This window comes from Beta vulgaris, chromosome 1 (genome assembly GCF_026745355.1).
Source record: "Beta vulgaris subsp. vulgaris cultivar EL10 chromosome 1, EL10.2, whole genome shotgun sequence".
In the NCBI taxonomy this organism is placed as follows: domain Eukaryota; kingdom Viridiplantae; phylum Streptophyta; class Magnoliopsida; order Caryophyllales; family Amaranthaceae; genus Beta; species Beta vulgaris.
Window position 1 is genome coordinate 51,908,919 of NC_079202.1, and position 14,009 is coordinate 51,922,927.

General features: G+C 36.5%; 1 protein-coding gene across 1 annotated transcript; it reads left to right on the forward strand.

Annotated features, from left to right (window-relative positions):
• The first annotated feature begins 7,154 nt into the window (after positions 1–7,154).
• On the forward strand, positions 7,155–12,061 carry LOC104905458 (uncharacterized). The gene is given in 10 exon segments (XM_010694010.4): positions 7,155–7,320; positions 7,626–9,140; positions 9,142–9,467; positions 9,470–9,503; positions 9,505–9,596; positions 9,599–9,613; positions 9,616–9,702; positions 9,705–10,179; positions 10,181–11,545; positions 11,745–12,061. Coding segments are annotated over 8 exon segments (3,810 nt in total). The 5' UTR covers positions 7,155–7,320; positions 7,626–7,722; the 3' UTR covers positions 11,544–11,545; positions 11,745–12,061.
• Positions 12,062–14,009: the final 1,948 nt, after the last annotated feature.

Below are 14,009 nucleotides of genomic sequence, written 5' to 3' on the forward strand. Positions count from 1 at the left end.
GGCCCTAAAAGATGAAACCATTATTCCAACCTACTTACTTAATAATGAAATCCTCTAAAAAAAACAAAAGAAAAATTAGCGATGATTTTTTTTATTGTCATGGGAGAGAATTCATCGATGAAGGATAGATATAGAAGAATATAATTGTAGAAGACTACTTGGAAAAGAGTATCAATAAGCATTTCAGCCATTAACCTTTGATACAACCATGTAGGCAAAGTAAAATATATTCCATCTTGTTGATGACTCTGCCCCTATCATTGAGCTAAAAAGCATTTGGATTGGGAAACGTTTAAATTCGAGTTTCTTTTATCATTTTATGTATGAAAAAAAATCCTATCTAAATATTCATAAATGTTCATCAATCATGATTTTAATATTTTATTCCATCAAAGTATATCATAAATCATGATAGTGCTCCCACCGACTCACCCTGATAAGAATCTTCTTCAATAGAAAGAAAAAAATCATTTGTGGATTCCTAATTTTTACCATAAGAGGAAAATTCTTCAATAATGATATTATCATAGCTAATTTAATGAAATACACATACTTCTAAACAAAAGCTACCTAATAATCTTATTTTATTTATGCAAATAACTAGTTCAAATGTGTCTAATTTGAGAGTCTTGTAGGACTCTAGAATTGCCTACTTGGTGATTTTGAAAAAATAATAGAAATTATGCAATAAATTGAGGAGAAGAGAAATGACTAGAGACCACACCATAATTTTTAGAAGTTAATTAATTTGTTGTACCACATATGAGAACTTTGATACAAACAACCAGACTCCAAGCTGCTCAATATCAACTTTCGATATTACACTGTTAATCAATGATGTCTTGGCCTAGTGGTTAAAATTGAGGTGCTGTGAACAATGGATCACCGGTTGAAGTCCCTTATATAGTTATTTATACTTTGTACTGTTTTTGTGGCTCATATGGATAAAAAAAAGAAAGATATTACATTATTATGGAGCATACACACTCGGATGGCCAATTAATGTATTTGCCTTCTAGCCAAGCAAAGAGTAGTGAGTAACATAATATTGTAAAAGAAAACTCCTTTATTTATCTTTCTAAGTGGGACAAGGGGGAAAATCCCATACAATTTATCACCTACCCCAAATATTGAGGTTCACCAATAATGTTTAGTGCACGGGAGGGCTACTTAAAAAGATAGTTTGTAACAAAAAAGAGAAATTTTATTATAGGTTAATATTTGGATTTAGAGTACCTCATAGTTATTATAGGTGTTGATAACGTATTTATTACCCATTGAAAAGCCACAAGTCTGGTTACTGTTCTTAGTAATAGTGATTTGACGATTTTACCCTCACTAACTTTTCCATTCACTGCTATGTCCTTACTCTACTCTTCACCTTCCTTCTCTTTCCTCTCAGTTTTTCCTCTGCACCCTCCATCTTCATTCTTCATCCTCCTCCACAACTTCATTCTATCCATGAGTTGATGTTGATTCAAACAAAGTCTCCCTCCCTCTTTTAGGGTTTTCAGCATCAATTTCATTACTATCGCTTGCTTTTTCTATCTCCTTTGTAATTGTGTTCAAATATTTCACTTTTAAGGTCCCATTAGCAGCATTGCTTTGTAGGGTTTTGCCATTGATTTCTACCAAATCGATCGTCCACATTTCTCTAGTTCAAATCTCTTCTACATGACCTTTCTCTGGTTTCTCTCTCACTTCACTCGTCGCTCCCACTCTCGCGCCAAACCCCGTCCCTCGATTCTCTAATCTCCAACAGAATTAGCGTCGGAAATTCCTTTTTGATGAAGGTTAAGCTAAATTGTGTAAGCCCCTTTTTGTTCACTTACCTATATTTTAAGCCTTCAAATTAAACATTCCTTTTTGTTAGGTTAACTGTAGTGGTTAGAAGTAGGTCCTTTTTTGTAGTCATGTGATGGCAGTCACCAGTTACAATTATTTTGTTGATTCTAATTGTAAGAATGAACTTAATGGTTATACTTATGTCTATGTTTGCCAATTATTAATGGGACTCAATGGTTGGGAAAAAAATATGTTGTTATTATCCTATTGAATGCATGCTTAATGTTTTCAAAGTCTCATCATTTTACAGCCTTAGGTTCATCAGGTTTAGGGTTTTTTACAAAGAAGTTTATGATGTGTGTTACCTCGATCTCAATGTTGAAAACAAAGACTAATGTCAATGATGTAGCACCAACATAATCACAAATAATAATCAAACAGCAACAACCATCCATCTAACAACAACAAAAAAAAATCAAACAGCAACACAAATGAATCCCAGGTTCAACACAATCCATCCTCCAATCCAATCCCACAGCCGCAACAAAAAATCATAATCCCAGACCAACAAAATGCATAATCCCAGAGCAACATATACATAATCCCACATGCAAATCCAACAAAATGCGACCCATCATACACACCCACATAAACGTAATTCACACATCAACATATAACATGAATACCCCACATGCAAATAATGGAAACAACAATTCACAAGGAAAACGAAAAAAACAACAAAAAATATGCGAAAGTTAGAGATCAACCTAAAACTTAATTATTTGGGTTCCTCTGCCAAATTAAAGTAAATCATATAGTCCCTAATTTGTTGGGGGGGATCCATTGTCAGATGGTAGAATAAAAACATGATCATGACCTCCATAAGCATCAGAATCAAAATCCATAAAATCAGAATTAGGCATAGATCCCAAATTTTGAATGGAGGAATTGTCACTTAAGGGAGAAAATTTCACTTCTTCCTTCTCCTTAACTGGTGAAGAAGGTTCGGCAATTTTCACCCGAACCCTTCTTGTTTTACACAAGTACGAACACTTAGAAAACCGATTAGGCATCGTTTTGGGGACTCAAGTTTCAGTTTCTTGCCTTTTCTCCCAGATCTACGCTCCCTAAACTCAAACTCCGACTAACCCACCGCAAGCAAACCACATACCACAATCCACTCAAACTTCTTGGCCTCATTGATGCTGTCAATGGCTACCCCTAAAGCCGCAACCGTTTCGGGACTCAACCGTTGTGCAACCTCGTCACTTTCGTATATGCGAGTGAAGTGCGTGAAATGCGATGCTTAAAAAAGTTGAACACACATATTCAGGAGATTTTTCCTATTTAGATCTTTTTCCACTGTAAGAACTGCTCTAACGGGATCAAGGTTAACCATTTTGGCGGGAGAATCATGAGAAACAAGGATAGTGTGAGATGGAGTGGAGAAGGAGAGATAGAATTCGTCGCTTGAGGGAGAAAAGAAGAGGAGAATTGATTTAGGGTTTGACATTTTTGGGAAATTGGGGATAATTTAAAGGAGAAAAAAATTTAGGGTTCTGATCTGGGAAGTTGGGAGAAGTTATTGCAGATCATAAATGGGGATGGGGGTAGTTGAAGATTTTTTATTTATGATTTTGGGAGGGGGGGGATAGGTTAGATATTTAATTTTGGTGGAAATCATTAAGGGGTTGGTTTATTTAGGTTAATAATATAATGTGAGAGAGTGGTAATGATATTTTAGAGTTCTTTTAGTAATGACATTATTGTAAATATGTTGATTTTTTTTACTAAAATTAGTAACTTTTAAAATGTTGTATTTTTTGTGTTACGGCCCAAAATGACAAATATTGCTTTTTCTTTTTATTATGGAGGAAGTATATTATTAATATGTAATTGAAGATATTTGATATTAAATATACGAAAATAAGGACTGATTTGAAATTTTAATCTGATATAATTTTGATAAGATAAAGTAATAGTACTACTTTTGTAGAATAGGGTGAATCAAACATAAGATTTGAGGGTGTGTTATCTTCACCTGAATAACCCTGAACTTATTGGACCTGAACATAACTTATTAGACCTGATTCAATTTATTGGACCTGATTGAACCTCTATTGGACCTAACTTAAACTTATTGACCTGATTGGAATTTGGAACTTATTAGACCTTATTGGACCTGATTGAAACTATTAGATCGTATTAAACCCGTTTGAAACTTATTAGACCCGATTAAAACTTATTAGACTCGATTAAAACTTATTAGACTTGATTGAAACTTATTAGACCTTATTGGACTTGATTGGAACATATTTGACCTTATTAGACAAACAAAATTGATGAGTTGTAACATAATATTACCCTTCATGTAAATACTACCCCTAAAAATTTATTATGAAATAATAATTATTAAAATTTGTCCTTTAAAAAAATAATTATTATTAATTAGCTCTTATGATTGGAACTTGTTGGACTTTATTAGACCTGATTGGAACTTAGGGTCTGTTCTCTTCGGCATAAAACAGCTGAACTGAACTGAACTGATATGAACAGAATTAAACTGAACTGAACTGAATTGAACTGAAATGAATAGTGATATGTGAGAGTAAAAGTATTGTCAAGAGCTGAACTGAACTGAACTGAAGTGGTATGAACTGAACTGATCTGAACTGAATTGAACTGAACTTAACTGAAAATAAGCTAGGAAGAACAGACCCTTATTGCACCTGATTGAAACTTATTGGGCCTTATTAGACCTGATTGGAATTTATTGCGCTGATTGAACTTGATTGAAATTTATCTGAACTAAACTTATGTGAATTGAACTGAACTTATCTAAACTAAACTGAACTTATTTGACTTGAAACTTGAATTTATTAAGATGAAAAGAACGCACCCTAAGTGTAGCTTCTTATTTTTAGTAGAAGTTCAAGTGTGATGCTCAGCTAGTAATATAAAGTGGAAGGTAAAACGTTAGGCTTAGGTCATGAAGGTTCATTATTGATGGATACAGGGCCTTCGGCCCACAAGGGAGAACCTGATGTCGATATTGGGCCAATCCACAAATCAATTCTTTGAGACTAGCACATATAGGCCAATATACATGACCATAAAGCAAAAACTCAAACAAGCGGCTCATAGGTTGTAACTTGTAAAACTCGTATATCTCTATTATATCTCTATTATATAAGTCAAGGGAGGAGCAATGATGTTCTCCTTTGAATTTACATATTCACCCCTCCACAACATAAAATCATTATACACATAAACTTACCAAAAAAAAATTTAACCAAATCTATATTAATTCCAATCAACTCATATAATTGTCAATCATATAAACTTGCAAATAAAAAGATTCAATCAAATTAAATTTAGATACAATTAAATTAAATTTAGATCCAATCAACTAAAAAATTCATTATAAAAAACTTACTATTAATTAATACCACAGACAATTAAAAAAATATAGCATTCTCATTACAAAGACAACTCATATACAAAATTAATCACAAACACAACTTTCAAAAAAACCAGTTCTTTCATTACTTGGATATGCAATTTTATCACTTATAGTTACTTTTAAAATATTTTTAAGATAATATTTGTAAATATTTAAATACTTATTACTCAGCAAATGAAGGTGTATGTAGATACGTACTTTCATAACTTTTATTTTTCATTTCTTTTAATATCGAGTAGTAGTTATGCCTAAAATGTCACCCCACGTGCAGAAAAAGCTAGTAATGATATAATCACACGGGTGACAATTCAATTTGAATTCGAGGTTGAGATGGTCGAGTAGTAGTATCGCTTCTCACCTCATATTTATGAGGTATAGGGATCAAATTTCATGGGTCTCATATGAGAATTTTCCCTTATCCCCCTCGAGTGAGTCTCCTTCATCTTATCTTTTTTTTTTTAAAAAAAAAACCCACCCGGATCCGACCCTAGCCCGTTCTAATCCGAAGGAAAAAATCCGAGTTCACTCCGACATGAGAATAATCCGAATCCGACTCTTCTAGGTCGGAGGAAGGAGGGCCAGAGTCAAATCCTGTTAAAAAAATTGATACCCAAATCCGATTACGACTTCAAGGCAATTAATCCCTTTATTAGTTATATTAATGTATCGTATATGTATAAGTTGACTCTGACTTTAAGGCAATTGTGTTATGTAAGATTTTTCCATTGAAGAAATGTAATGTTTAGATTATTTGTACTATATATGATTTTCATATGATCATTAAAAAATATTTGTATTATAGAAGATTTTTCTATTAAAAAATGGGGTGAAAAAAAGAAGCTGTATCGGAGTGGAATGTTAGGATTTTAAGTTGGATCGAAATCAGATGTTAGGATTTTAAATCAAGTCGGATTCAGACGTTAGGATTTTAAATCAAGTCGGATTCCTACATTATGATTTTATATTGGAACATACTCGGATTTTCGGAGCCGGGTGTCAGAGTCGGACTCATATTGAAAATTCGACTTCTTGTAAGGTCGTAGTCGGATTATGCATGATACACTCCAAGTCTGACTAGTTGTCATCTCTACTTAGTAGATAATATGCGAGCAACATCTTAATTTCCCCAATTTATGTTAAAAAAAATATAATTGGACAATTATAAATGTGACTCTAATTTTGATGCAACTATATAGATAATTGGCATTGATTATATTACAATTTTAGTGTTAATTGGAATAAACCATAGTCTTATTAACTTTACAATAAAACATTTAATTGGATTTTCAATGCAATTATTTATTGATAGGCTTAAAAGGAGAGTTATAGGAATAAACCACAGTCTTATTAACTTTACATTTATTGTGTAGTATACATTTTCAGGTATTTTGATTAGTGGTGCTTATCTATCGATCGAGTTATCGACCTAAGTTCAAACTCTAACTTGTAACGTTTAAAGTTCTTACATGCATAGAGATTATCGATTATGAGTTGATACATAACTTAATATTTTATCTCATATTAAGATTTATTTTATCTTTTATAATACCTTTTATTTCGCAATTTAATCAACACAAATATAAAATTCACTTTTGTTGATACACAATTTCATCCAATACTCTTTTGGCAAAACTAGCGGTTGTACTAGTTGTGAGCTCTAGTTTTTTTTTTTTTTTATCCTACTACGAGGAGTTTCTCAACGCCTTCGACGAATGGATTAATCTCTTGCGAGAGTTTACATGGTACCTTAAAAGGAAACATTTTCCCAATTGAATTTTTTCTATACCCAAAGGTCAAATTCGAACCTTAATTAAGGAGTGAGGGACCCTTAACCACTCACGTCAAATCCAATTGGTTAGTTGTTAGCTCTAGTAAACAACGTGAAAACACCTTGTTCGGTTCTTACTTCTTAGCTCCTCCTCCTCCATACACCGCCACATTTTCCCAAAACCGCCATATATCATTTCAAGTGTATATCTTGCCCCTTTTTCTAGGGTATTTCAAAACCCTAACTTATCCCACTCCGACCCATTCGCCAATCCGGTGTCTTCATCTCCTTCGTCAATCGCCAGGTATTTCTTTCTAGATTTGTCAATCGTAAACATCTTCTCTTTCTCTCTCCTTTTCAATCTTCCGTAGATTTATTTGTATTCATTATTTTCTTTCATTTTTTGCAATCGAACTCTTTTTTGCTACTCGAACTGTGTGATTTGCTTTTAATTTATCAATTGGAACCCTAGCTTTGATGAATTCGAAAGTTTAGGGTTGATGTGTTATTTTTTTTGCTATTATCTGGGTGATTATTGTGTTTTTAAATATGGTTTCGAGTTTGATATCTATTGTTTGTGGGGAAATTAAACATTGTCTGAAATTACAGGTTTTGGATTCATCAAAGGGACTTATTTTGTCGTAGTGAGAATTCAGGTTATCGAGGCGTAAGAAATAATTAGGGATTTTAGGTTTAGATTGGAAAAATGGCATCTGTAGACCCAGAGATAGCTAAGACTCAGGAGGAGAGGAAGAAGATGGAGCAGGAGTTGGCCTCTCTTTCGTCTTTGACCTATGATACTGATCTTTATGGTAACAATAGGAGGGAGGATTATGTTCAGTCGATTCCAGTTGACGATGATGAAGATAATGCCGATGCTATGGAGAATGAGGTGGCTCGAAAAATGGCCTCATACACGGCTCCTAAGAATCTTTTGAAGGAAATGCCGGGTATTGGGGCTGATGTTGATGATGGGTTGAGGAAGACACAGAGGATTATTGACCGTGAGGATGATTATCGTAGAAGGAGGCTTGATCGGGTCATTTCTCCTAATAGGAATGATGCCTTTGCTATGGGAGATAAGACCCCAGATGTAGGTACGAGGAGTTATGTGGATATAGTGAGGGAAGAGGCATTGAAGAGAGAGAAAGAGGAGACTTTGCGGGCTATTGCTAAGAAGAAGAAAGAGGAGGAGGAGCAGAAGAAGAGTATGGAAGAGGAGAAAGGTGCTGGTGGTAGCATTTCTGCTCAAGCTCAGGCTTCTCAGAAGAGGAGAAATAGGTGGGATCAGTCACAAGATCAGCAAGTTGATGAGAGCATGGCAAAGAAGGCCAAGTCTTCTTCTGATTGGGATATGCCTGATTCTACCCCTGGGATTGGTAGGTGGGATGCCACTCCAACCCCAGGAAGACTTGGTGATGCTACTCCTTCTGTCCGGAGGAATAGGTGGGATGAGACACCAACGCCTGGCCGTGTGAATGATTCTGATGCTACACCAGCAGCTGGTGGGGCAACTCCTGGTGCCACTCCGGCAGGAATGACATGGGATGCAACTCCAAAGATCACAGGCATGGCTACGCCGACCCCAAAACGACAGAGGTCACGGTGGGATGAGACTCCAGCTACAATGGGGAGTGCGACACCGATGGCTGGGGCCACCCCTTCTGTGGCTATGACCCCTGGCGTGACACCTGTTGGTGGGTCCGATATGGCTACACCAACTCCTGGGCAGATTAATCTGCGGGGCCCCCTTACTCCTGAACAATATAACTTGATGAGGTGGGAGAAGGATATTGAGGAGAGAAACAGACCTTTGACTGATGAAGAGCTTGATTCCATGTTCCCATCTGAAGGTTACAGTATTTTGGACCCTCCAGCTTCATATGTGCCAATCAGGACCCCAGCAAGGAAGCTCCTCGCCACACCCACTCCAATTGGAACTCCACTGTATCAAATACCAGTTGAAGACAGGAGTCAACAGTTTGATGTTGGGAAGGAGCCTGCTAATGGGTTGCCATTTATGAAACCAGAGGACTATCAGTATTTTGGAGTGTTATTGAATGAAGAAAATGAAGAAGAACTGTCACCAGAGGAGCAGAAAAGAAAGATAATAGAGATTATACTATATGAAGAATGGTACCCCTCCACAGAGGAAGACTGCATTAAGGCAACTAACTGACAAGGCAAGAGAATTTGGTGCTGGTCCGTTGTTCAATCAGATTTTGCCTTTGCTTATGCAGCCAACATTGGAGGACCAAGAACGACATCTTCTGGTGAAAGTTATTGATAGGGTGCTATACAAGCTTGATGAGTTGGTTCGACCTTTTGTGCACAAAATTCTTGTGGTCATTGAGCCACTTTTAATTGATGAAGACTACTATGCCCGTGTTGAGGGGAGAGAGATCATTTCAAACTTGAGTAAGGCTGCTGGATTGGCCACTATGATCGCTGCCTGAGACCAGATATTGACAATATTGACGAGTATGTAGGAATACAACTGCAAGGGCTTTAGTGTTGTGGCTTCTGCTCTAGGTATTCCTGCTTTGCTGCCATTCTTAAAGGCTGTGTGTCAAAGTAAGAAGCCTGGCAAGCTAGGCACACGGTATTAAGATTGTTCAACAGATAGCCATTTTAATTGGCTGTGCTGTACTGCCACACTTGAGATCTTTGGTGGAGATCATTGAACATGTCTCAATGATGAGAACCAGAAGGTCAGAACAATTACAGCACTTTCTTTGGCAGCTCTTGCTGAGGCTTCAGCCCCATATGGTATAGAGAGTTTTGACTCTGTATTGAAACCTTTGTGGAAAGGTATCAGATCACACCGTGGAAAGGTCTTGGCTGCATTCCTGAAGGCAATTGGTTTTATCATTCCATTGATGGATGCTCTTTATGCTAGCTACTATACAAAAGAAGTCATGTTTATTTTAATTCGAGAGTTCCAGTCACCAGATGAAGAAATGAAGAAGATTGTCCTAAAAGTGGTTAAACAGTGTGTTAGCACTGAGGGTGTTGAGGCTGATTATATCAGAAGTGATATTCTTCCAGAGTTCTTTAGGAACTTCTGGGTCAGGAGAATGGCACTGGATAGGAGAAATTACAAGCAGCTTGTAGAGACTACTGTAGAGATAGCCAACAAAGTAAGCGTTGCTGATATAGTGGGAGGAAGTGGAGGATCTCAAAGATGAGAGTGAACCCTATAGGCGTATGGTTATGGAGACTATAGAGAAAGTGGTGACCAACTTGGGGGCAGCCGATATTGATGCTCGTTTGGAGGAACTTCTGATTGATGGAATTCTTTATGCTTTTCAAGAGCAGACTAGTGATGATGCCAATGTCATGCTTAATGGTTTTGGCGCTGTGGTCAATGCCCTTGGCCAAAGGGTCAAGCCTTACCTCCCTCAGATATGTGGTACAATCAAGTGGCGTTTGAATAACAAGAGTGCAAAAGTAAGACAGCAGGCTGCCGATCTTATCTCTCGAATTGCAGTGGTTATGAAACAGTGTGGAGAAGAGCAGCTTATGGGTCACTTGGGTGTGGTTCTGTATGAGTACCTCGGAGAGGAGTATCCTGAAGTGCTGGGTTCAATCTTGGGAGCACTTAAAGCAATTGTTAATGTCATCGGTATGACTAAGATGACTCCCCCAATTAAAGATCTGCTCCCCAGGTTGACTCCTATTCTAAAGAACAGGCATGAGAAGGTCCAGGAGAACTGCATTGATCTTGTGGGGCGTATTGCTGACCGTGGAGCAGAATTCGTTCCTGCTAGAGAATGGATGAGGATATGCTTTGAGCTTCTGGAGATGCTCAAGGCTCACAAGAAAGGCATTCGAAGAGCCACTGTCAACACCTTTGGCTACATTGCCAAAGCTATTGGACCTCAGGATGTTTTGGCTACTCTTCTGAACAATCTTAAGGTTCAAGAGCGACAAAATCGTGTTTGTACCACCGTGGCTATTGCCATCGTTGCTGAGACTTGCTCACCTTTCACCGTTTTGCCGGCACTCATGAATGAATACCGTGTTCCAGAGCTGAACGTGCAGAACGGTGTTCTGAAATCTTTGTCTTTCCTCTTTGAGTATATAGGTGAAATGGGGAAGGATTACATCTATGCTGTGACTCCTCTCCTCGAAGATGCTCTTATGGACAGGGACCTTGTTCACCGGCAGACTGCAGCTTCTGCTGTGAAACACATGGCTCTGGGTGTTGCAGGTTTAGGTTGTGAAGACGCATTGGTGCACCTTATGAATTATGTCTGGCCCAATATCTTCGAGACTTCACCTCACGTGATCAACGCTGTTACAGAAGCTATTGAAGGGATGCGAGTTGCATTGGGTGCTGCTGCAGTACTGAACTATTGTCTGCAGGGTTTGTTTCATCCTGCAAGGAAAGTCAGGGAAGTCTACTGGAAGATATACAATTCCCTTTATATCGGTGCACAGGATGCTCTTGTAGCTGCTTACCCCACACTGGAGGATGAAGGAGAGAACATTTATAGTAGACCTGAGTTGTTGATGTTTGTGTAAAGGTAGATGATGCATTTCAGATTTGATTTTTGTTTTATGCTATCCCTTTTTGTGTGTCTATTTTGAGCACTAAGGTTAGTCCAAATATATGGTTTTTGGAACTATAGTGTTGTCCTATATAAATTTAGCTGTTTAGACTTCCTTGTCTTCATTTATTCTGCTGTTTTTGATTTAGTTGTGCTGTGATTGCTGAATGTGCAGGTCTGGATCAGTGATAGGGGAGTTGAAATTATGTGTGTGGTGAAAAAATGTCAAAGAATCAAGGATATAGACAAGTTGTGGTTCTTTATGCTAACATGACATTACTTGATTTCTCCCCCTCCGCAAAGAATTACACACATTATTTGTGTTATTATTACTTGTTAATCAGGAGTGGAAGAGTTATTAGAGAAAGAAAATGAAAAACGAGTTCGATTGATGCATGAGTTGCAATAGCAAGTAGCAACACTTATTTTGTAAATTTGTAAGAGGGTTTATATTCTAATTCTAGGAATAAAAGCTTTGGGTTTAAAATCTCAGTTCAAATTTCAATTACTTTCCTTTAACACATATGTTTCTTGAAACTTTAAAATACTGTACTTCCTCCGTTTATATTACTCGTTACACTTCCCAATTCACGGACTTGCAGTTTTTGGAGAATAAAGAGGTAGAGTAAAAAAAAAAGACTCATGTGAGAGAAGAGAAATAGAGAGTTTATTGCCCAAAAAAAAAGTGTGGCAAGTAATGTGAAACTTCCTACGATGAAAAGTGTAGCGAGTATTATGAAATAGAGAAAGTGATGTTTTTGAAGTATGCACGAATAGCCAATGTGTCAAGTTTAGCGATGCTTTTTAATGGTTTTGGGCTGGTGTCTTGCGTAGTAACTTCAACTCCCACCAAGGCACGAAGGAAAACTGCTTGTAAACCCACAAATTTCAAGTTGTGGTACTCTTGTAGTTGTATTTAAGACTTTTTTCTCACTTGAATTTCAAATAAGTGAATGGGTAATAAGAAGTTTCAGGTGGCAGTGGTAGGATGTAAAAAGGAGTGTTGTCACTCGCTATGCAGTATAAATCGTTTCAGAATGTCTTTTTTTTTTTTTTTTTTTCGGATCAATTTATATATCATATTAATAAATACTCTTTATATATCATACTAATAAATACTCTTTATTTATTGTCCGTTTTGCATCTTGACCTAAAATTATAATATAACTAAAAAAAAGGCGTTCAAGCAGTTTGAAAGACCGAAGATTTACCACCCTCATTGTACTTTCTCTCTTTTATGAGGTCTCCATAGCTAAGGAAGAACTTATAAGAATTCTTAAGTAATGAGGATGGAGGAGAGAAGCAAGAGAATCCTGTAAATATGGAGGATTCATAATTTCGGTCACTGTGCTAAGAGGTGAAGACAAAGTGATTTTTCTTTTTTTTTTGTTTATTTTCAATTTATCGTACTTTTTTTTCTTATTTGTATTCAATTTAAGGATCCTTATAGTTGGGGAAAAATGGAAGGAGATTGTTAAGGAAAGACGATGTGAGAGGGAAAGAGAAAGAGAAAGTAATGTATAAAAAGGACAGGTGAGAGGAACACTATAAGGATGAGATTTTCTCGTAGGTGTGAGAAAGATAAAGTGACAACACTATATGCGGATATGGGGTTCATTTGGTGATTTCACCATCTACCTTCCACATAATCGTGACAATTCCTTCGAGATTGAATTCTCATATCTTTTGCCAAATAACATTTTTATATTAAATCAATATGTCGTACTTTCGAGGATTAACTAATTTATCTAGAGTATTATTTATATTAGTTGATATAAAGAAAGGAAAGTGATTTTTCAAGGAGTTTTACCCCCCTAAATGAAGAAAGTTGCTTACCTAGGGAGGAGTTAAGTATACCGGAGGGTACTGAACTTTGATAAAAGTTTCAGTTAAGGTACTGAACTTTCAAAAGTTCCAGTTAAGGTACTCAAAATGGATGTCTGTTAATTTAAGGTACTGAACTTTGGTTTGTACCGTTAACATCCCCAAAAATAAAAGAAAAATATGACGTAGCATTAATTAAAAAGAAAATGGTGACATGACACATAACATTAATTATAAAAATTCCAAACTCTTTTCTCTCTCCTCTGATTTTTCACCCTCTTTTCTCTCTCCTCTAATTCTATCATCTTGGCCCTCTGATTTTTCACCCTCTTTTCTCTCTCCTCTAATTGTTGTGAATATAGAGAAAAACCTCCAATTTTCGCTAGTCGTTACACTGTTACCTTTGTTGAAACATGAATTAAGAGCACCAAATGGTTGAATAATGATGAAATTTTGATATATTTGCGGTTGTGGCAAGCTACATAATACCTCTATCAATCATCAAACTACATGAAAATGGCAATATCTTAATTAATGAGGATTACAGCCACAAAAATATAGGATGAGCAATGTATAAGTTCATATTACATGTTATACTCTCTGGAATCCTCCCGCG